Source organism: Lepus europaeus, chromosome 8 (assembly GCF_033115175.1).
Source record: "Lepus europaeus isolate LE1 chromosome 8, mLepTim1.pri, whole genome shotgun sequence".
Classification (NCBI taxonomy): Eukaryota; Metazoa; Chordata; class Mammalia; order Lagomorpha; family Leporidae; genus Lepus; species Lepus europaeus.
The window spans coordinates 36,986,829-37,010,259 of NC_084834.1; the positions used below are offsets into that span (position 1 = coordinate 36,986,829).

The window sequence follows — 23,431 nt, forward strand, 5'->3', positions numbered from 1 at the left end:
GGCAAAAGAGACCAATTTGATGGCCGAGAACCCCAAGGCCATTTCTTGGTTTTCAATGACATAGATGAAGAAGGGCCATGTGAGATCTGTAAGTATAATGAAGGAGCCTGTTGGAGTTTATGATATTGGAAGGTGACTGGGGTTATGAGAGGTTCTTGGCAGGATCCCTTGATGGCTTCATAGAGTGTTTGGGCAAGAAAAGAGAAGTTTGGAATCCATGAACATAGGAATCCTGCCAGGCCTAGAAAGAATTTATTCTTTGTTAGAAGGACATGGGAAGTTAGGTATGAGATGCTTCCTGTCTATGGTGATAGCCTTGTGAGTGAGAGTGAGATGTCCATTAAGATAGGTTACTTCAGATGAGAAAAGCTGTGCCTTGATAAATGATACCTGGTAAGCCTTGACTTCTCAGAAGTTAAGAGGGGTAGCAGTCTGTTGTTGGGTATTCATTTTTGACAGAATGCAAAGGAGGAGGCCATCAACCTATTGAAGAAGGAAGGAGGGGGATAGATCAAGAATACCTAGATCATTGGTCAGGGCTTGACCAAACAAATGGGGGCTGTCTCTGAACCCCTGGTGGAGAATGGTCCAGTTTATTTGAGTGGAGATGCAGGAATTGGAATCAGTCCACGTGAAAGCAAACAGATCTTGAGAGGAGGACTATAGAGGGATAGTGAAGAATGTATTTTTAAGATCTAAAACCAAAAAGTGAGAAGTGGAGGCAGGGATAGAGGAGAGGAGGGTATATGGGTTGGGTACTACTGGATGTATGGGTACCACTATAGAATTGATAAGATGCAGGTGTTGGAATAGGTGGAAGGATCCATTAGTTTTTTTTTTTTACAGCCAAGATAGGAGTGATATAAGGGGAGTTGGTTTTACCGAGTACACCCTGAAGGAGGAATTTAGTAATGATAGGCTTTAACTCTCAAAGGCCAGAGAGGGGTAAGGGATATTGAGGCTGAGAAGGAAAGGTTGAAGGGTCCCAAACCCTAATCCATACCAGATAATTATAAACCACTATTGTTGGGTGACTGGTGTCCCAGTCCCGTGGGTTGACAGTTGACAAGGGGCCTGCGGAAGGAAGAACAGTTGGGCCAGGATTGTCCTGAAAGAGCAGTAGTAAAAAGGGAGGTGAAGGCGGGCTGGAGGATGGGACCAATGGCCAGAGGGTAAAAACTACCTGAGCATCAAACTGTTAGAGTATGTCTCTTCCCAGAAGGGGAGTAGGACATTGAGGTTTAATGAGAAAAGAGTGAGAAGAGAGCATCATATTAATTATGCAGGGTAAGTTGGGAGTCTGTAGAGGTCTATAAGGCCTTCCCTCCACCCTGACTGTGGAGGTTGAGGCAGTAAAGATGGGCCCCCAATAATGGGTAAGGACTGAGAAGGTTGTCTCTGTGTCAATAAGGAAAGAAATTGGCCTACCTGCTACTGTCAGTTACCCTGGGCTCCCATGGAGTGATGGTCATAGTTGGGTGGCAGGAGTCTGGGCTCCTTCGGTCCTCAGTAGCCAGCCCTTAAAGGTCAACCTAGGGCATAGGTGGGGTAGGTGGCCTACTGACTTGATGGACAAGAGGACAGTCCACTGCCCAGTGACCCTTTTGGTAACATCTAGGACAAGGACCCAACAGATTCCGAGGATTGGGGTGTAGTTTGGCCCAGTGACCCATTTGGCCACATTTAAAGCATAGACCCAGAGAACTCACATGGTCAGCAGGACTCTTGTGGTTAGCAGGGCTATCAGAGGCAGAAGATTGCTGGAAAGCCTTGGCCAGCATTTGGAATTTTTGCCTTTTGGGCTCTCTCATTCTTCCTAATGTATGTCTTAAAGGCCACCTCTAGAATTTCTGTCTGTGGAGTTAATATGGCCCCACTTAAGTTAACTTAAGTTAATGTGGCCCCACTTAAGCTGCTTTAACTTTGCCTTGATATCAGGGAGACTCTGACAAAGAAATGGCTCATGAGGAGGCCCCAGCCATTGGTAGATTCTGGGTCTAAATTGATGTATTGGAGAAGGGTCTGCATCAGATGCTGTAGAAAGACAGAATGATTTTCTTGTTTATCTTGAATAGTTTCTTGAGGTTTATAATTTATAGCCTTTCTGGTGGATTTTTTGAGGCCAGATAATAAATAGGTAATGAAATGATTTCTGGCCATTATGCCATTGGGAGAGTTGTAATTGGAGTCCTGTTCTGGGGCCGTATCTGCTCCTATGGGATGAGCAGGGTCAGTTGATGGGTCTCATCAGCATGGAGACAAGCCTGTTCCCAAACTCGCCTTTGCTCCTCTGGAAGGAGGGTATTGGAGAGGGTCATAAAGACATTATGAAAAGTTAGATCATTGGACTGGATTAGATATTGAAACTCTTTAATGTATGTCTCTGGGTTAGAGGTGAAGAAATCCAGTTTTTGTTAGATTTGTGAGAGATCAGCGAGAGAGAAGGGAACGTGGACCCTGACTATGCCCTCCGCCCCTGCCACCTCTCGAAGGGGCAGCATGGAGGCAGGTGCCCTAGCTGCCACATGAGTGAGTGACTCGGGGACTGGGCACAGGAGAGGTGGGGTCAAGGCCTTGAAGTGGTGGTTGCAGGGTAGGAACAGTATGCCGGCTCAGAAGAATGTGGGAGGATGAAAGTTGGAGCAAGAACTGGGTTTGAGATAAGGCAGGAGAGCGGGAGGAGTAGAAATGGACAAGGGCTGGTTTTGAGATAAGGGCAAGCAGGAGACAGGGGTATAGAAATAGATGCCACCTCCTGGAATTCCTGTGCAGAAGGGGGAGGTGCCAATAAGACAGAGCCAGATTGGATAGTGGGCTTTGAGGTTGTTGAGTGAGAGGTGACTGTGTCAGAGCCCAAGCAGGAAGGGGCTGAGCCAGTGCCCATGGGGGTAAGATGGGACTCATCTGCAGGATCGAACATAGAACAAAGCAGTTTTGGCTCTGGCTCTGGGTCTTTAGTGAGAGCCTTAGTGGCCAAGAGAACCTAAGCTAAGGAACATGAGGTGTAGAGAGAAGTTTTAGACCAGAGATATAGAAAGCTTAAACACAGGGAATCTCCTTCCACCTTCCCAAATGCTCACAGAGGTGGTAGAGATCCCCAATAATGTTGGGGTCAGACATTCCATTAAGCAGCCATTTGGACTGGTTGTTGAGGTCATACATGGGCCATGACTGATTACAAAGAAAGATGATGTGATGGCGTTTGAGATACAGGGCCAATTATTTAGGAGACAACCAAGGGGAGAGTCAGATGGAATGTGGGACAAGAAAGCTCCCATGGTGACCTGTAGAAGTCGAACTGGCAGATAGCAGGTGTCCCCGAGATTACAGCAGTCTGATGAGGAAAGTAAGGGTGCAGAGGGTGGGGATCGTCACCCAGGGCGTAAAGCACGTAGAAGGGAAGCAGAGGGTTGAGTTGTCACCCACACCCGCTATGGCCTTTGACGTAAAGCCCATAAAGAGGCATAAAGCCCATGGGAGTTGTGGTGCCTGGTACCAGACTTTGAGATGAAACAGAGAGGAACCACAACCCAAGGTAGAGGTCACAGTGGGAGAATTCCCTGTTCCCCATCTTACCTCGGGGTTTTGGAGGACTGGTGTGTGGGTGGAAATCACAAAGTGTTCGGTAGTGGAGACAGAGATCCGAGGGTGGTTTTGTGGTTGGCAGAAATCTAGGATCCCAAAGCAGCTCGCATCCCTGAAAGGAGAGCAGGGTCAACGGGAGAGCCTAGATCCAAGTCATGGCACCAATGAATGGCCACCACAAAGCACACCAACTACCAAAGTAAGGGAAAAGTTTATTGTTGGCCAACAAGGCTGGCTGTCTGTGCACAAGAGAAACAGCAGCCTGCACTAGAACAGGTCTTATGTAGCTTAGCAGAGATGAGGAAGTGAGAACAGCAAATTCCATTGGGTGTGGCAAAAGCAATGTGTATAGTTGGGCCGTTTGGTCACCTGACTTCTGGTAAACCAGGCTGTACTTAGGAAACTTAAACTTATCTCAGAGAAACCAAAACTTATTGTATAAGGTCAGAGTCTAAAATGGCACCCAAGACTTCAGATGGTATCTTAGATAAAACAGTGCTGGTTTCACTAACATTGACTTGAGATTTTATTCACTCATCCATTACGGACTTTCCAGTAGGTTATAAACAACAAAGCACAAGCCTTTTTGTGTATTTTTTTCACTACCATTTTCTGAAACCCAGAGCTGTGCTTGGCACAGGAGTAAGTGATCAGAAATATGTGTTAGATTTTGGAGTTCCAGTTACTGAATGAACTTCATTCTACATGCTGCCGACATAATGTGAAGCAAAAATAAGAACAGGCCTGCCCTCAGGGAGCCTACACGAGGAAAGTATAATAGGGGTTGATCATAAAAACAAATACCAAATTGCCAGTGTCACAGTGCTATAAACCAGATATACAAAGTGCCGAGAGAATCCAGACAGAGGGATCTGGCAGGGAGATAAGTAGAAGGGCTCCCTGAAGAAGTGCTTGAATTGAGACCAAAGGATGACCAAAGGATGATTAACCAGAAGGAGAGGAGATGAAATATCCATGTTTAGTTTAACCCAGTTCTTTTCTTTCCTGATCACTCTCATGTTTTCCCTTTATACCTATTTCTTTTGTAGATGCAATAATTTTTAATAAATACTAACAATTTTTTAATTTTTATTAGTAAATATAAATTTCCAAAATACAGTTAATGGATTACAATGGCTTTTCCCCCCCATAAATTCTCTCCCACCCGCAACCCTCCAATCTCCCACTCCCTCTCCCATTCCATTCACATCAAGATTCATTTTCAATTATCTTGATATGCAGAAGATCAATTTAGTATGTATTAAGTAAAGATTTCATAAGTTTACACTCACACAGAACATAAAGTGTAAAATACTGTTTCAGTACTAGTTATAGCATTAATTCACATTGGACAACACATTAAGGACAGAGATCCTACATGAGATGTAAGTACACAGTGACTCCTGTTGTTGACTTAACAATTTGACACTCTTGTTTATGGCGTCAGTAATCTCCCTAGGCTTTAGTCATGAGTTGCCAAGGCTATGGAAGCCTTTTGAGTTCACTGACTTCAATCTTATTTGGACAAGGTCATAGTCAAAGTGGAAGTTCTCTCCTCCCTTCAGAGAAAGGTACCTCCTTCTTTGATGGCCCCGTTCTTTCTACTGGGATCTCACTCGCAGATATCTTTCAATTAGGGTTTGTTTGTTTGTTTGTTTGTTTGTTTTGCGAGAGTGTCTTGGCTTTCCATGCCTAAAATACTCTCATGGGCTCTTCAGCCAGATCCGAATGCCTTAAGGGCTGATTCTGGGGCCAGAGTGCTGTGTAGGACATTTGCCATTCTATGAGTCTTCCCATGTTGGATCGTTCTCTCCCTTTTTTATTCTATCAGTTAGTATTAGCAGACACTAGTCTTGTGTATGTGATCCCTTTGACTGTTAGACCTATCAGTATGATCAATTGTGAACTGAAATTGATCACTTGGACTAGTGAGATGGTATTGGTACATGCAACCTTGATGGGATTGAATTGGAATCCCTTGGCACATTTCTAACTCTACCATTTGGGGCCAGTCAGCTTGAGCATGTCCCAAATTGTACATCTCCTCCCTCTCTTATTCCCACTCTTATATTTAACAGAGATCACTTTTCAGTTAAATTTAAACACCTAAGAATAATTGAGTGTTAATTACAGAGCTCAACCAATAGTATTAAGTAGAACAAAAAAATACTTTATACCTATTGTATACACATTCTTCCTGTTATTTCCTGCTATTGGAGTTTGCTAACTATTCACAGACCTGTACATAAATCTTAGGTGTATATAGACCTCCTTTTAGGAAACAGCCAAAACTTACCCTTCTGCTAAAAATACCACTATTATTTTAAAAGCAGATGATGAAATATGGAACAGAAAAATTAACTATCAATGAGAAGATTTCTTTTTCTTCTTATTTACCTTAACTGCTGTGTGTATGAGAAAATAACGTATGATATATATTTGATAGATTTTGATTGGTTGGCCAGTGGGTTTCTTGGTTAGTTTGATTCAATCTCTGATTGACTAGTAAGCTGCTTGGCCAATTGTTGGCTGGTTGGCTGGCTGGTTGGTTTATTGTGTAGCCATTTGATGACTAAAGATGAGGATGACAGAATAGCTTTGTCTTTAAAATCAAAAGACTTATTTTTATTCAGATTCTGGTTGACCTTTCACTATGTGACATTGAACAATATATTTATATAAACTTTGCAAATCTCAATTCATTCTATAAAATAGTATTATTCTCATAGGGTTATTATAATGGTAAAAGAGACATTTTATGTAACCTAAGATAAATATTAACTGTTCACTGGTATATATTAACTATTTTAAAGAAAAGAAATAAGATTGAGTGGGGTTTTTTTCCAACAGAGACAAAATTAGTGCAAACATATGATTTTTATGTGTTTAAATGCTGGCCCTGTTCATCTTGCTCCTTTAAATATAATTCACTGCTACAAATACCCATCTATTAAAGACAAAACTAACACTACCTAAGAAGGAGATAAAACATGTAGAAAACACAAGCACACATATCATATGTGTCCTTGACATTAAAATGCAATTATCTCTACACCCTCCCCTTCTCCCATTCTTATTCATTGTCCTGTCATTGAATTACTACAAGGCTCATTAGGGTAGTAATTTTCATTATCAAAAAAGGTGAGGAGAACCTGAATATTATATTATATTATATTATTTCTTGATACGAGCATAGGTCTTTGCATTATAATTAATTGCTAAACTGAACATTATATTTTGTGTATTTGTCTATATGCATACTCATGCTCACACATACACAAAGAAAATAAAACTAGCAAGTGAGTATGTGATGGAATAGAATAGAATAAACCAAATTTAAACCCAGGTTAGGTCTATTTGAGCAATTAAAAGAATTATACAACCTGTAAAACCTGTAAAAAAAAAAAAAGAAGAAGAAGAAGAAGAAGAAGAGATGAAGTTTATGACAACTACACTGGCTTGGCTATCTCCGTGAGTGGCTAAAGTAGAAAATTATTAAATTCTTTTCTCCATGTTTGCACGCATCTGTGCTGATTTAACCCACACTAGAGTCACTGTAGGGCAGAATGCCTAATACTGTGCATTGCAAAACTCTCTATGACCAAACTCTGCTAGACTCAAGTAGTAGAGCTCCTTAACCAAGCAAACACCACTTCCCCATCTCTCCCAGTCATCGTCGTGAACATACACGCCACATGTGCATGATTTCAGAGATAGCTGTTCTGGTTTATTAAATGCCATCAGAAGTGAAGTCAAGAATTACACATCTTTGTTACTAACACACCACTTTTGGTTTTTCAGCGTCGACTGGGAGATGCAGCAAAGAAAGCCATCAGTAAGCTCCAGATCAGGACCATCAAGAAGGGTGACAAGGTAACAGTCTCTTCTCTTTTTGGTGAAGAATTATTCACAGGAGCTCCTCAATTTTCTGACAGCCAAGGTAGAAGAGAAGGAAGGACAGAAAAGGAAATAAGTGCATGCTAACAGTTGGACTACCAGAATCTATTACTCATACTTTTCTTTATTAAGTATAATTTAAGGCAGTTTGCAAAATGCATACCATAGTTGGAAAGAAAATATGAGAAACTGAGAAGTAAGTATATGAAAAACAAATCTATGAATCCATGGTGAAATTAGTACACAAATGCATTTCTTGAAACATGTAACAAATGGTTCCCAAATTTAGGTTATTCAAACAATATTTAATTGCCTTATTCCAGTGTCCCATATGGTAAAAAACAAAATGGTTTAATCTCACACTACATTCTGAGAGTGGTTTTCCATGAATCCTTGCAAAGAAGACGGCATTATATGCTATTTTCTTTACTTTAGGTCTACAGCATAAATGCAGGAAGTATGTTCAGTCACCCTAAAACCTGGTATTCACAACCCCAGCATCTTTGCAACAGCCCCCTTCACTGTAGAGTGATGGCATAAAGCCAAAAGCAGTAGCAGATTTTGAGAAGGGACAACAAAGCACAGTCCAGGCCTGCAGGTCTGCAAAGGTCTTTATTCGCCAGGAGTTTTAGAGCAACGAATCACAACACATGGGCCAGGGATCCTTGGAGCATGGTAAGGGATTCACAGCTCCTCAGTGTACACCAGTTGTTATCTCTGGCCTGAAGAATGAATTTGTTTCAAAAACTATATGCTATTATCTTTTAACCATAGACAAATGATGTGGTGCTTAATAAGATAAATTCATTGAAAGGATTTACTAAATTTAAAGTTCATTTTGGTCATTACCACTTCCCCTCTTGGTCAAAAAATAATAATGAAAATACAAAGACTTATCCAAGTGTATAGAGTGTGTGATATTAAAAGAGATTTATATGCTTGAGAAAAGTGGAGCCACTATTTGATGTTTATATGGTATATTTATTGTGTACACTCAATTCCAGAGGAATGGATTGATTAAATATCACTTGGATATAATTTTTTTATCCTTGAGAAGTTTATATGTGGCCTCTAATTATCAGTGGTAGCATTATTGTTAATGGTACATTAGAAAATGGTTGCAGGGAACCTGGAAACAGAAATGAAGGTTGGAAAAAGTGGAAACTATGCCAACTAAATTGTTGACTGAGAAAATTGGCACGGGGCCTGTTGAAAGCCTTGCTCCCGAGGCAGACTCTCCTTTGGTTTGCTGTTGGGTGTTTGCACAAGAGCTGAAGCTCATCTGTGCTTCCTCTGTTGCAGGAAACAGAGCCTGATTTTGACAACTGTGCAGTTTGTATTGAAGGCTATAAGCCCAACGACGTGGTCAGGATCCTGCCCTGCCGGTGAGTTGCTAGGCTGCCTACCTCTGACTGGGGCCTGTGTACAGAGCCAGCTTGGCCTCCATGGCTCACACCTCCTTAGCCTAGCCCTGCAAGGTCAGTCTGCTCCCAGGCTTCTGTGTTTCCATTGCCAACAATGTATCCTTGGTCATAAAAGATGTATTGCTCATGAAACGAGAAATATGGTTCTGATCCCCTTTATAATGTGCAGAACGTGCAGTGCTCTAAACTAGAACTTCATGATACAGAACTTGATGATGTGGCTCCAAGATTGAGTTTTCTTGAACAGCAGCTCTATGATGTAAAGAACCAATTAGAATTACTTAATTAAAATAGTAACTCCTAAAAAATATTTTGTGAATGATCAGAAAGGGCTCAGCAGTCAGGATTAAGTAGGAAATCAAAGGCGGATTCCATTTCTACTTTTTGCTAACAGAAAAAGAGTATGACACATTCCTCCAAAATTCTGAAATCCAGCAGAGGGTGCCAGCATGTAGAGTTGGAAAAACTCCCCAGGTGATTCTTATGAAACCCACACCTCTCTCCCAGATAGAAAACCACTGTTGAGGTGTCTTAATTACAAGTTGTTAGAATTCAATAAATTTAAAATACCTTAATAAAATCAATATTATAACATTGCATAAAAACTGTCCTTAATGAAAACCCTTTTTAGTGTTTTGCATCTGTTCAAGTGTCCTAAAAATAACAATGAAATTATGCCTTGAAGAATGGCTTCTCATGTGGAAAGACTGGCTTTTAACATTATTAGAGAACTTAAAAGTAAGTAAAGTGGAACAAATACACCCTAAAGATATGGAATAGTCTATTTGTTCATAAAACAATGCACATTTAAGAGCTATTAATTAAACTTATAAAAGGAACAAAATACGACTTTAGAGAGGTCTAAAAATATCAAAATGACAAAGAGTTGACCAAAAAGAGACAGATTATCCAGATTCAGAGACTCCCCAGGGGATGGAACTTGATGGAAATGCTCTCAGGCCAATTGATGATTAGGAAAACAGGCATTAGGAAAGCGCAGCCTGGTGGCCTCAGTCATGACTCACTTTCCCTTAGTTGATAGATGCCTGATGAAGACAAAATCACCCATCAGTACATGTGAAGACTTGGCCGTTTCCCCTCTGTGAGGATAATACATCACGCTCTTTTGAGATGTTACACTTGGTGTTTACTTGATGACCTCCAGGAACCAGAGCCGAGAGTGGCAGGAGGTGACTTGCGGACAGCCCATCCGGGGAGCACAACTCATCCCTCTATCCTCCTGCCAGGTTTTTTGTGAAAGCCTCAGAGTTACCAGCACTGAAGGGCTTTCCTGTCCTATTCTACTTGGAGGTGGTTAGTGCAGCTGTGAGGGTACTACTAATAAAAACATATTCCAAGCAAATTAAAGTTCAATGGCTATTTTCCTAAGAATCTAAAGAATTTTACAAATGTAATGAACAAAGTGTTTTAAAAATTTATATATACATATGTACACACATATATATGTAGCATTACAAAGGGTTTAAAAATTGCATATGGAATTACAACACATTTTAAAAATTATATATGGTATTCATTTAACACTACAATTTGTAACTTAAAATAATTTATTCACATAAAGCCTGTCATGAACGTATTTCATTACATTACATATAATTCCTGGAGATTGTATAAAAGTCAAACCATAGATGTGCCACAACTTAATTTACCATGGCCTGTTTTGGAACATTTGACTGATTTAAATTTTTAATTATGACAAGTTGCTTTGTTTCAACAATGTTTAGATTTTTATGATATGTTACTCTGATCTCCTTTTATATTTTTTTCAAATAATAACAAGAGGAAACAGCAACTTAATTTTTACTACAAAAAATAAAACTATAGGGACTTCCATTTTATTCACACTTGTCCTAGGCCAGTTCAGTATGGTTTCAGGTTCCTCCCTTGGTTCGTAATTATTTGGTTCTCAGCTCATTCCTTGATTCTTTTTCCTGTCCATCTACTCTTATTTCCTCACTGTGATCTCTGCTTTAAATAACAAAGTACATCCAGCATTACCAAGCACAGGGTACAGTTAATTACTCTTTGATCTTATACTGCTCATACATCTCTACTCTTTGAACAGCTCAAACATTTTTTTCCATGCTGATTTTAAAATCAAGACATTTTTATGCCTGTTGCTGGTTTTCTCTAATGGATGTTATCAAACAAATGCACTGGCATTTGCTTTGTGCTAGATAATTTCCTCTGGGGTATTATTAAGCCTTGGCTCCTATGAACTTCATAGACGCTTTTTGCCATTATGTCCAGGCTGACTCATCCCCAGAATTCTTTGCATCTCTTCAGAGTAAAACTGCTTCAAAAAATATTCCAGTGTATCATCTCCCTTGCCTCATATTTTTCTGTCACCTCAAAGTTCCTGACTTACTTGGGTGTGTCCCCTCTCTATTGTTACTATGTAGGATGGCTTTCCAAATCACCCAGGTGTAGGCTTGCACCATTACTTCTTCAAAATCGTTCTATTATTTGTCTTTTTCTGAGTCTTCTGCACAAATTATGGTGAATTACTAAATGCCTTCCTGTCTCTATTTGCAGTCATGGTGATTACTAATGTTAAGCCACACAAATACATACATATGTTTTTCTCCCTCCTCCTTCACTCTGCCCTCATCCAATCCTCCTCTAACACATGATGGTGAGATTCCCCTGGGTTTGCATGTGTCATGTGCAAGATGTACCCACAGCAGCATGGGCAGCAACTCAGCACCAGCCAGGTCTAACATCTGCAATTTGGATTTGATCCTAATATACCATGATGGCATTTTCCAAGAAACTTTGGTTTTGCTCTATTGTACTAAAGAACTTAAGAATGTTCATGGGGAAATAAATGGAATTATAAGATAACTTTCTTTTGATGCAAACACTTGAAATCCATGCATTTGAGGAGTTCTTCAAAAAGTTTGTGAAAATGCATATTATGAGAAAACTATGCATGGATTCCAAAATGTTTTTATACTAAAATTAACTTATCTTTAATTCCATTTCCATGAACTCTTCTCAAGTACTCCTTGCATATGCCAACATATACATTGTGCTTTATTTTAGAGCTGATTTTTGTTGCTCAGTTAGTACTTCTGTTATGAATTTTAGCTGCTAAATATATTTGACTGACATGTTTTATTCAAAGTTTATTTTTTCCTCTTGTCCAGACAATAAGTAGGACTCTCTGATTCTTCTCTGATTTTAATCTTGTGTTATCTTTACTGTTCTTCAGTGATACTCATTCCAATCATCTTAACCACCTCATTTCAAACACAGTGTTTCAGAAAGAATATGAATTCCTTAGTCAGGGCAAAAGTCCTTGTTGGCCATTTCTTAAAAGCAAAGCAGTGGTGGATGTTTGGTGCATTGGTTAAGACACTGCTTGGGATGTCATTATCTCAAATCAGAGTGTGTAGGTTCAAGTCCTGGCTCCCCTCACAAAGCTAGCTTCCAGCTACTGTGACCCAGGAAGAAAGTAATTGATGGATCAAGTAGTTGAATCCCTGCCACCCATGTAGGAGATCCAGATTAAGTTCCTGGCCCCAGCTATTGCAGGCATTTGAGGAATAAAAAGGCAGATGGGAGAGATCTCTCTCTTCCTCTACCCTTCCCCCTCCCCTCTCTTTTTCCCCTCTCTTCCCTCTATCCCCTCTCTCCTCTCCCTCTTCTCTTCTCCTCTCCTCTCTCCTCTTTCCTCTCTCTTCCCTGTCTTTCAAATAAAAACTAAATAAATAAAATTTCGAAGCAATACATGCATCCTTTCCATTCATGCCTATAAAATTATTGCCCATCTCTAATTTATCACTTTAGCATTGTCACTAATTTGCAAGGATATTAGTAATACTATGTCTTTTCCTTTGATTTTGTAAACTCTCCCTCACAATTCAAGAAAATTTGAAAGCTTTTTCACAGGAGTAAACATTGTGCCCAGCAGTTTAAACCAGTCTGAATCTCATATTGGAGTGCAAGTTTGAGTCCTGGCTGCTCCATTTCTAATCCTGCTTTTTGTTAATGCACCTGGAAAGCAGCAGAAAATGGCCCAAGTACTTGGGCCCCTGTTACCCATGTGGAAGACCCCAGTGGAAAGCCAGGCTCCTGGCTTTAAGCTGATTGAAGCCATGTGGGGAATGAACCAGCAACAGATGATATTTCTCTCTCTCTCTCTCTCTCTCTCTCTCTCTAGATCTCTCTCTCTCCCTTCCACCCTCCCTCCATTTCCTTTCCCCTTTCATTCTGTCTCTCTCTCCCTTTCAAATAAATAAATCTGTTTTGAAAACAGCTCTAGTATAATAAGTAGACACTCATGATAAACCTTATAGTAATTAAATGCTTCCCTTGAAACAAATATTTTATAGCATTTGTGTGCCAGATAAGAGTGGCAAGTCCCAGAGATGAAAAGATAAATGGATGGAGGCTGGCGTTGTGGTGTATCAGGTAAAGCCTTCGGCTGCAGTGCCAGATACCATACAGGCGCTGGTTGAGTCCTGGCTGCTCCACTTCTAATCCAGCTCTCTGCTATGGCCTGGGAGAGCAATAGAAGATGGCTTAAATTCTTGGGTCCCTACACCCACATGGGAGACCCAAAAGAAGCTTCTGGCTCCTGGCTTTAGATAGGTACAGCTCCAGGTGTTGCAGCCTTCTGGGGAGTGAACCAGTGGATGGAAGACTTCTCTCTCTCTCTCTCTCTCTCTCTCTCTCTCTCTCTCTCTCTCTCTGCCTCTGCCTCTCTCTAACTTTCAAATAAATAAGTCTTTTTAAAAAAAAAGAAGATAAATGGCATGATCCATGCTCTGCGAAAATAATCTAGTGGGAATCACATGAGTTTCAGTGATTAGTCAGTACACAGAGTGGCATGTATAACAATAGTAAAAAAAAAAAATGTGGAAGTGATTTAGAGGAACTAATACTGGGCAGACAGAAATTAAGAAAGGGTCCACAGAAAAAAAGGCATGTTTTAGTATTTTCTCTTTTTTTAAAGAGTTATTTTATTTATTTGAAAGACAGAGTCACAGAGAGAGTGCCAGAGAGAAAGAGTGAGGTCTTTCCATTCCGCTGGTTCACTCCCCAAAAACCAGGAGCCAGGAGCTTCTTCTGGGTCTCCCACATGGGTGCAGGGGCCCAAGGAATTGGGCCATCTTCCACTGTTTTCCCAGTGTCCTGTAACAAGATAAATTCACAAAAAAAAAAAAAACTAAAGTCATGCACTACTTCCTATTAGTTCCTTGGAGAATAATTGAATTGACTAATATAATTACCACCATTACCAGGGATTACATAAGAAGCAATCGTAGGGAAATTCCCATTGTGTCTCTTGTACTCTGACTCTTTCGCAGGGACCCACCAAAGTAACCCAGGGCTGACATAGCTATAGTTCTCCCAAGCAAGGGGAATGTGCCTATATTGTACTTGAATTGTGATACTGTCTAGATATTTTTCTGTGTTTGTTTATAGAAAGCTAAGAGCCAAAATGTACTTTGAAACTTCATTCTTAACTCATAGCCTGTGTCTCTATTCTTAGATTTCTTTCTTCTTTTGCTTTTATAACACCTTTATGGGTATCTGCATTTAAGCTACCCTAAGTCCTTTCTTAAAGATTTGTTTACTTATTTGAAAGCCAGAGTTACAGAGAGAGAGAGAGAGAGAAGAAGAGACACACACACAGAGCAGAGTTTGCGGGTTGATGGGCGGGGAGGTGTGCTCCATCTGCTGGTTCATTCCCTAGATGGCCACAAAAGCCTAGTCTGGGCCAGGCTGAAACCAAGATCCAAGAGCTTCATCTGCATCTCCCATGTGGGTGGCAGGGGCCCAGACACTTGAGTCATTTTCCGCTACTTTTGCTAGGCCATTAACAGAAAGCTAGGTTGGATGTGGAGCAACTGGGACACAAACCATTGCCCATAAGAGATGTTGGTGTCACAGGCAATGATTTCACCTACTATGCCACAACTCTGGCCTCACTAAGTCCTTTCTAAAATGAATATTTTTCCACGTCTTTTAAAGTCCACATCATTTGTAATCCGCATATAATAGTATATAATCCCATATGTCATAATTTACTTATCTAGCAATTTGTAGACATTTATGTTTATGTCCACCTTTTGTCTGTTTATTAGTTTGCTATTACAAAACAGACTGTAATAAATTGCTCTGAGTATAAACCTTAGTTCACATTTTAGAATTTTTTTCCTAAGGTTATGAATTCAAACTAATTACACTCCATAAAGTGTACTCAAGGAGTTTTGAAAGTTTTATCTGTGGGGCTGGTGCTGTGGCATAGCAGTTAAAGCTGCCACCTGCAGTGCTGGCATCCCATGTGGGTGCCGGTTTGAGTCCCACTTGCTCAGCTTCCAATCCAGCTCCCCCGCTGGTGCACCTGAGAAGGCAGTAAAGGATGGCCCTAGTGCTTGGTGCCCTGTGGGAGACCTAGAGGAAACTCTTGGTTCCTGGCTTCGAATCGGCTCAGCTGCAACTGTTGCAGCCATTGGGGAGTGAACCAGCAGATGGAAGATTCTCTGTCTCTACCTCTCTGTAACTCTACCTTTCAAGTGAATAAATAAATCTTTTTAAAAAGTTTTATCTGTTTCTTTTTTTTCAGGTCTCTGGGAACTAAGAATGTCATTCCAAGCAAGGATAACTGTTATAAACTAGACTTGTTAGGGTGTAATATACATGTTGAGGATGAGGCAGGAGAGGAGCAAGTCCCCACCACTAAGGACCCAAATCCCAGCTGAGGAGTTGGGGTATAGCCAGATTCTGGAGAACCTGCTGAGGGGTTTGGTTTGTGATTCACACAGCATGTTGGCAGCTATGTGGAGTATGACTCAATGGGATCTGACTGGAGGCAGTAGCACCAGTTAGGAGCCCATTGCCAAGTGCAGGTAAGAAATGCTGGAGTCCTGAATGGAATATTGCACTGGGATGCAGAAGAGATAGACTTGTTCAAGAAGAGTTCTAAGGGTAAACCAGCATTTCTCAAATTGGTGACTGATGCTGCATCTGTATTTGCACTTAAAACATGCTTGTGTCTTTCCATTCACATTCTCTATAGAAAAATCCAAGCAGTTTGCCCATTGGCACCCACAAACCATAACACAAGGAACAGATTTCAAGTACTGAAACAGACTTTCTTTATCACTAAAAGAAAAAGAAAGCACTTGAGGACCAGCTTTGGCTTATCTTCGTAAGCCATTCTTGGGAGAGCTAGCCAGCCCGGAACACTCCCACAACTGGGTCACATAGACAAAGCTGTACTTGGGGTAATTATTTGATTCTAGGTGTCAACACCATGTCATCATTGTTCTTTGTCTCCTCTCCTTGTTTGGAACACAGCTAAATTTCTCTTCCTGTTCAAGAGCTGCCTTTCACGGCTTTTGACAGAGAATATGTCATGCTGTTTGCTTTATTTTAAAACTTGAAATGTAAGGCTAACTTTAACAAAGATCAGAACATGACTACAGCATGGTGTTGAAAGAAATGATGGCAGATTTGAACACCATTGTATTCCAGACTAGAAATCAAGAACAGGGTAAGTGATTCCTGTTCAAGTACAGTACAAAGTAATAGTGAGAGGGCAAATGAGGTTCATTTATATGAATCAAAGCAACAAATACTGTGACTCAGAAAGGAATTTCTGTGACATTTCAATGTCTGAGTCAAACAGACTCTGAAAGGGATAGACCTGGAGATTTGACAAAAAGAACTTTCTGAGGGCTCTTGCCAAGTGTGGCCTGCTAGTTTCAAAGGATTCTTTAAGGGTCTGTTACATGTGTACCGAGTGTGTACAATCGACAAGGGGCTCATATGGCATCCCTGTCAGCTGCATGTTTCTCGGTTGATAATGACTGACAGACATTTGTAACACACACTGGTGATTGACTGTCCAAATACCATATTCCATTAGCTTCTGTCACCAAGCACAGATGCACCTAGTGTAAAGTGCATGAGAAGCAGTGGAGGGATCCATTTATATTGCTTTCGGAACGTGTACACATCCTAAGACTCAAAGAGTAACTTGCCTGCTGTCCAGCTTCCTTAAAATCAAATTAGTAAGATTCACTGAGCTCCTGTGAGAGCACAGTGTCTATACCCAAAATGCCTTACTAACAGTGACTTGCTTCCCAAAGGCCTCCTGGGAAGGCTTCTTATTCAGATGTCTTAGGGCTGCCTTGCTCTCCCTGGGCTGCTTCTAACCAAGCCCACCTGGGCAGTTCGTCACATCCTTGAAACTTCTCTCAGAACTCTCGTATGGGGTTTGTGTCTTGGATCCTTCATGACAAGTGAAGGAGAAATCAAAGTTGGGCTCAGAGACTCAGTTGTGAAGTTCCCTGTTTAGGGAAGGAGGGGCCTGCCATTCATTCTCCTTGTCAGTCACAACATGATCATAATAAACAGCATGCCATGAAGAAGAACTAGGCACTGCTGTACAAATGCACATCATTTTAATATTTGAAAACCCAAACACAATTAAGTTTTACTGAAATCACTAAAAATAGACACAAGCCCCTTAGGGTTTGCAAACCCAGAGACCAATCTGATTTTCAGATGAGTCAAATGAACTGAACATTTGTGTGGTCAGAAAATTCCAAGCTCTTTATGAGTAAAAAACATTATGAAATGCTGTAATGTGATCAGGATTCCGATTATGAGTCCTATAACTCGTGAAGTAGAAAACAAAGGGGCACTTTCTAGCCAGGCAGAAATCGCCTGTCCTGATTTTACCCTGCGGTGCCTGCCTGTTACATGGGCTTGATGAGGACCAGCCTTTTTTCCAAGTTCTTTTTATTTTGAAAGGAGTGATGAATATTGGCTGATTATGTGAAGATTGAACTAACCCTTTTATGCCCATCTTACACAAATTAGATTATTGGATGTTCTATTTGTAGCTGTTTTGTGGCACATGATTTTTTTAAAAAAATAACTTTCAAAGTTATGCTGCTAATTGGGAAAAGTTTAAAAATAAAGAGAAGTATAAAGAAGTAAGCAAAAATAACTATCTTGCTAGCCAGAAATTACATTATTAAAATTGGTATATTTAATTTTTATAATGCATATGTACTGATATCGTACATATGTTTTAATGTTTCTTTATTTGTATTTATTACTTGAAAGAGTGGCAGGGAGACAGACAGAAGAGGAGGAGGGAAAGAGAAATCTTCTGTGTGCTAGTTCACTCCCCAAGTGTGTCAGGCTGAAGCCAGGAGCCAGAAACGCTATCTAGCTCTCCAATGGGCATGACAGGGACACAAATACTTGATCCTTTGTCTGCTGTGTTCCCAAGGTGCACATTACCAGGAAACATGATGGGAAATGGAGGCAGGAGTCAAACCCAAGCACTCCAGTATGGGATGAGGCCTCTCAAGTGGTGGTTTAACCACCACACCATACAATACAGCACTAGTCAACAACTAAAAGAAACAAGCTGTTGATATGCACTGATGCACAGATGAATCCAGAAAATGAAATTTTGAGCAAAAGAAGCCAGGCAAAAAGGACTACATACTTTACAATCCCATTCCTATGAAATTCAGTAATGGGCAAAATTCAATCTATGATGACAAGTCGAAATCATGGTTCTATGGCAGGGCTTAGGTACAGCCTAGCCAGGAGCATGAGCATGATGGGACCATGCCCATTGTCATGTGCACAGTGTGTATGTTGATATGATGATTCTTGGGCTTAGGAAATCAGCAAGCTTGCTGAGATCTGTGTGATTTCTTGTGTGTTAGATCTTCATTTAAAATATAAAAAAAAATTAAAGTACCTAAGAAACTAGCTGTGGAATTTTTAAAAAACAATAGTTTACTTTATAAATTAGTGATGATTATATAATATTTAAGTTTAAAATTTGCTGATGGTATTTGCTAATCTTTGATTTGAAGTAATCTTTGATTACTTCAGATTTTTATGTATGCCACATAACATACTTAACTACCCAAAACCAGATATTGCTTAGTTAAGGATTGAGAGAAGAAAGCACGAAAGATGATAGAAGTTCTGGTAAATGATGCCTGATGGGTCCATTTCTGTTGTCTTTTTAGCAGAACAGATGCTGCCTTAGGAAAGAGATCTTGCACTGTAGTAACCTTGTTAAATATGGCATTCTGACTTTAAATGTCCTCACCCCCAGTTATATTAACAAACTAGACATCTGAGATGAATTCCAACCGGCTGTTCTACCCCAGCCAAGAGATATAATTAGACCAGGGTCAAGTTCTAAGCACAGAACTTCCTTCTACCAGAACCCTACTGAGACAGATTTAAAATGAGGGTCCTGCCATTCTCTCCTAACTTGCATTCACAAAGTGTCAATGTCTTCCAATGTAGCTTAAAAATTAGGTTTAGCAGCAAGAGGATCTGATGCACTCTCTGTGTTTTTTAAGTTTCCTTGGTTTTTCTTCCATGCTATTTAAATCCTATATAGTGAATTATTGGGTGACATAAATGGTTTGTTATTTTAATACTTGAGCTTTGAAAAGCAGTCTACTGTTTACAAAGCACTTTTACCTATAATGTCTAATTGATATCTTGCAATAACTTGTAACTTGCATAGGACAGGTACCATTGTTGCCCATTGATTTTACTGCAAGAAAACCTTTACTGTCAGAGATTGGTGACAGGGTGCAAGGCCACGCTGGGTATGCTGACTCCTGAGCCAGTGCCCTTTCCCCCGGAGCCATTGGCTGTGGGTTGACAGCATTGCGCACCCACCTTCCAGCCTGAGAGAGTGCTCTGCTGAACTCAGCTCTCTGGCATGTGATTTCAGCAAAAAATATGCCTCAGAAACCCCCACCTCTCTCCAAGCCAGAAGTCTCCTAACCCCAAGGAAATCAAATCAAATCCAGCCCAGCTTCTAGAATTTTGCTTCCTCTACAGTGAATCTAAGCTTGTTGTAATAAGCCTGAGAAAGGCGGGCTTTTTCCTAGAAGGGCGTTGCTTGTAAGGTGAGCAGTAATTTGCTTTACTGCACTACTGGAGGACTTTTGTTTGATTGTGTGTGTGTTCCAATGTGTGAATCTCCTATTGTGGTTATCCTGCCTTGTGTAATAATGGTTACTGGTTCTGTATACCAGTTCTTTTTTCCTTTCCTTTTAAACAGTGTTTGCGTAGCCTACATGGCAGTGTCAGGGAAGTGGAGTTCCTCAAAGTTGGGGGGTTAGAGTTCAGTGTAGAAGAAGATGGGTACCTAATGACCTGGCTTGAGCGCTGCCAAGCACCAAGTTGTTTCTGCATCCTCACTATTACAAGGGCTTTCTTTGTGGGAAACATAAAAAGAAGGATCAGTGATGAGGGAAATAACTTCATGACAAGAATTTCACCATTGCATGGAGTGAGGGAAAGCAAAGCTCGGATCAGTGAAGATGTCCTCCCGGGTGGTGCCTTTTTCCTACTCAGTCCGCCTGGACTGCTTCAGAATGCTGATTTGAACTCAAGCTTTCCCAGCTTGATTTTCTGTCCTTACACTTGCGCAGCCTACATTTCAAGTTTCTCATGTGCATCATAGTACTGCTACTCTACCTTGACTCATGACTCAATTCTTTCTCCTTGGATGTCTTTCCTGTGATCGCACTTCTAAGGTTCCTCCTGTCCCTTAGGCCACACAAAAGGTCTTTCCATGTCCCGTAACTTCCTAAAATAACTGTTCCCTTCCTAAATTCTGTGGCAGTCTTCCTGGTATCTCTTTGTGATCTATTTTGTTACATGTTACACCTATATCATTTAAAATAGTTAGTATCAGTGTTATCCACTGAACACTAACTAAGCCTTAACATGTAAGTATTCAATCCTTACGACTATCCTGGAAGGTATTTTTTTAGTCAGGATAGGCAAGGCCTTGCTACAATAACAATAAACAAATCCAGCCCAACTCCCAGAGTCTTTAATGACACAACAAGGATATCTTGCTCAGGCTTTGTGTCCACTGTGTGTTGGCAGAGGGAGAAGAGGCTGACAGAGCAGTCACTGTGTCACACATTGTTAATTGATGGGTCAATAACTAAATGCCATGGCCTGAAGTGAAATTTGTTACTGTTTTTTGTAACTTTTGGCCAGAATTAGTCACATGGCCATAGATACCACCATGAGGCCTGTAATCTTCCCATGTGTCTGGAAGCAGGAGAGCTGGCATAAAGGGGGAACAAGGGTGTTGTGTTGGTATTGTCCTTATTGTATAAATAAAGATACCAAGATTCAGAGAGATGAAGCTGGAATACAACCAAACTTTGGGGGGGAATGTAATATTTCCATCTATCCTGTCTGGGGAGGGGGAGCAGGAGGAGTATAGAGTTGAGTATCAGACTGGGTTTGTACTGGGTGGAGTCCCAGCCTTGCAGCTTACTAGTTCTTTGAGTAATTGATTTCAGTGAACTTCAGCTTCCTCCTCCATGAAATGGGACTGGGTTGTTGTGCATGGAGTATGTATGCAACATGCCTGGACTATGATAGGCACTCAGCAATTGGCAGGTATTGCTGATAATGTTAATTAATTAAAAACTCTCCCTTGCCTCCTTGGCAACTTTAAAAATGAGATTCAGAGGTTCTGAAGAAGCACTGTGGTTGCTCTTGGAAGGACTGGATATATTTTAAAGCAGGTAATTTTATCTGGGAGTGTGCAATTCTTAGTTACCTGAATGACTCACATTCTAAAAAGTAGTTCACTCAGGAGATTGAAATGGCTTTCACTGATGTCAAAGTCTACAGGACCCCAACTCAGTCGCAGGGTGGCTGATATTACATAGGGGAGTGAGGAGGAAGGGACAGAACACTCCCTGTCTTCTCCAGGTAGGGAGCAAACTGTCGTTTAATCTTGGAGGGAATCACACAGTTGGGTGAAAAAAATAACAAAAAACGAGAATCAATAGAAGTTGAAATTAGTTTGGTTTATCATCAGTGCTAAAAATGTGAGAACTTATGATTCATAATCATCTCAGCATTATTATGCAATTGTCTTCATCCTCTTTTGGCAGGTGTTTGAACTCTTTCTAAAATGTTCCCCTTGGTGAATGAGAAAGGCAACAGTTTTGGTCAACTTGCTATTGTATTTTCAATTTGCTAGAACTTTTAAGAGATAGAATCTCTTGTCTTGTTCTTCCTATGTATGTACTCTCACATGTAGCATTTGTTAAAACATGGTAAGGGACAGTCCTCTACAGAAAATCACACAAATAAAGAGTTGAGACTGATTTTTGCCTTAGAGATGTTTACTAAACTGATGTATTTCATTAAATCCTAGATTCTTTCACTATTCCTTTTTTTTATTACTCTAGTGACTTTTTTTTTCTTTCCACTTAGGAAGGGAAAAAATTGTTTTGAAATCCTAATGATAAGGATGTGCTTTCTGAATTTGATGGTCAACAAAAGAAATGTGGCCCAAGAAATAAATGAATGTTGAAAATAGGTATGAAGGGCCAGCGCCATGGCTCACTTGGTTAATCCTCCGCCTGCGGTGCCGGCATCCCATATGGGCACCAGGTTCTAGTCCCGGTTGCTCCTCTTCCAGTCCAGCTCTCTGCTGTGGCCCAGAAGGGCAATGAAGGATGGCCCAAGTGCTTGGGCCCCTGCACCTACATGGGAGACTAGGAGGAAGCACCTGGCTCCTGGCTTCGGATCGGCACAGTGCCAACCATAGCGGCCATTTGGGGGGTGAACCAACGGAAGGAAGACCTTTCTCTCTGTCTCTCTCTCTCACTGTCTAACTCTGTCAAATAATTTTTTAAAAAAAATAGGTGTGACTACCCTATGTGTCATTTCAGCACTTTTTCTTTTTTGCTCTTAGTTCTCCCTTGGATTTTTTTAAATTTGCAGTTACTTGCTTTTCACATTAGAATCATTACACTAAAGGGTAGAAATCATAACAACCATATAATATTTAAAGCTAAGTTGCAATATAGTGTTAGTAATAAAATTAATGATATCGTACAATGAAGGAGTACCAGGACTTATGGTTTCTTTATTTTTTTTTCACTTTATTTGAAAGGCAGAGACTCAGACAGAAAGAGCTCTTCTATCCATTGCTTCACTCCTCAAATGCCTGCAACAGCTAGAGCTGAAACAAGCCCAAACCAGGAAGCTGGAACTCAATCAGGATCACCAGTGTGGTTAAAGGGACTCAAGTATCTGAGTCAGCATTTGCTGCCTCCCAGGATGCTCATTACTAGGCAAGCAAATAGGAAACCCAGGAGCCAGAACTTGAGCCAGGTACTCTATTAGGGAACCCGGGCATCTCAAGAAGCAACTTTGCTATGACACATGCCTGCTCCAGGACTTATGTTATAAGCTTCGTGTTATGTGCATTATTTAATCCCTGTCTCTCACTCACTCAAACACACACACACACACACACACACACGGGGGGGGGGGGTCATTCATTTACAAACACCATACCTATGGGATGAAATCTCACCAATGAGGAATTGAGTCTTAGGGAGCTAATGGCAACTAGCTTAAGACTGAAAAGGCAGAAAACAGTGCCCTGTCAGCAGTGGTTACATTGAAGGTAACAGAGAAGCCTGGGAGCTGTGGTACTC

General features: G+C 40.7%; 1 protein-coding gene across 1 annotated transcript in view; it reads left to right on the forward strand.

The window, feature by feature from the left end:
• The window catches only part of RNF150 (ring finger protein 150), a 335,172-nt gene that overhangs the window by 234,433 nt on the left and 77,308 nt on the right, over positions 1–23,431 (forward strand). The window contains exons 3-4 of the mRNA XM_062199576.1: positions 7,387–7,458; positions 8,785–8,867. Of these exons, the coding sequence (XP_062055560.1) occupies positions 7,387–7,458; positions 8,785–8,867 (155 nt within the window). The remainder of the gene's footprint in view (positions 1–7,386; positions 7,459–8,784; positions 8,868–23,431) is intronic.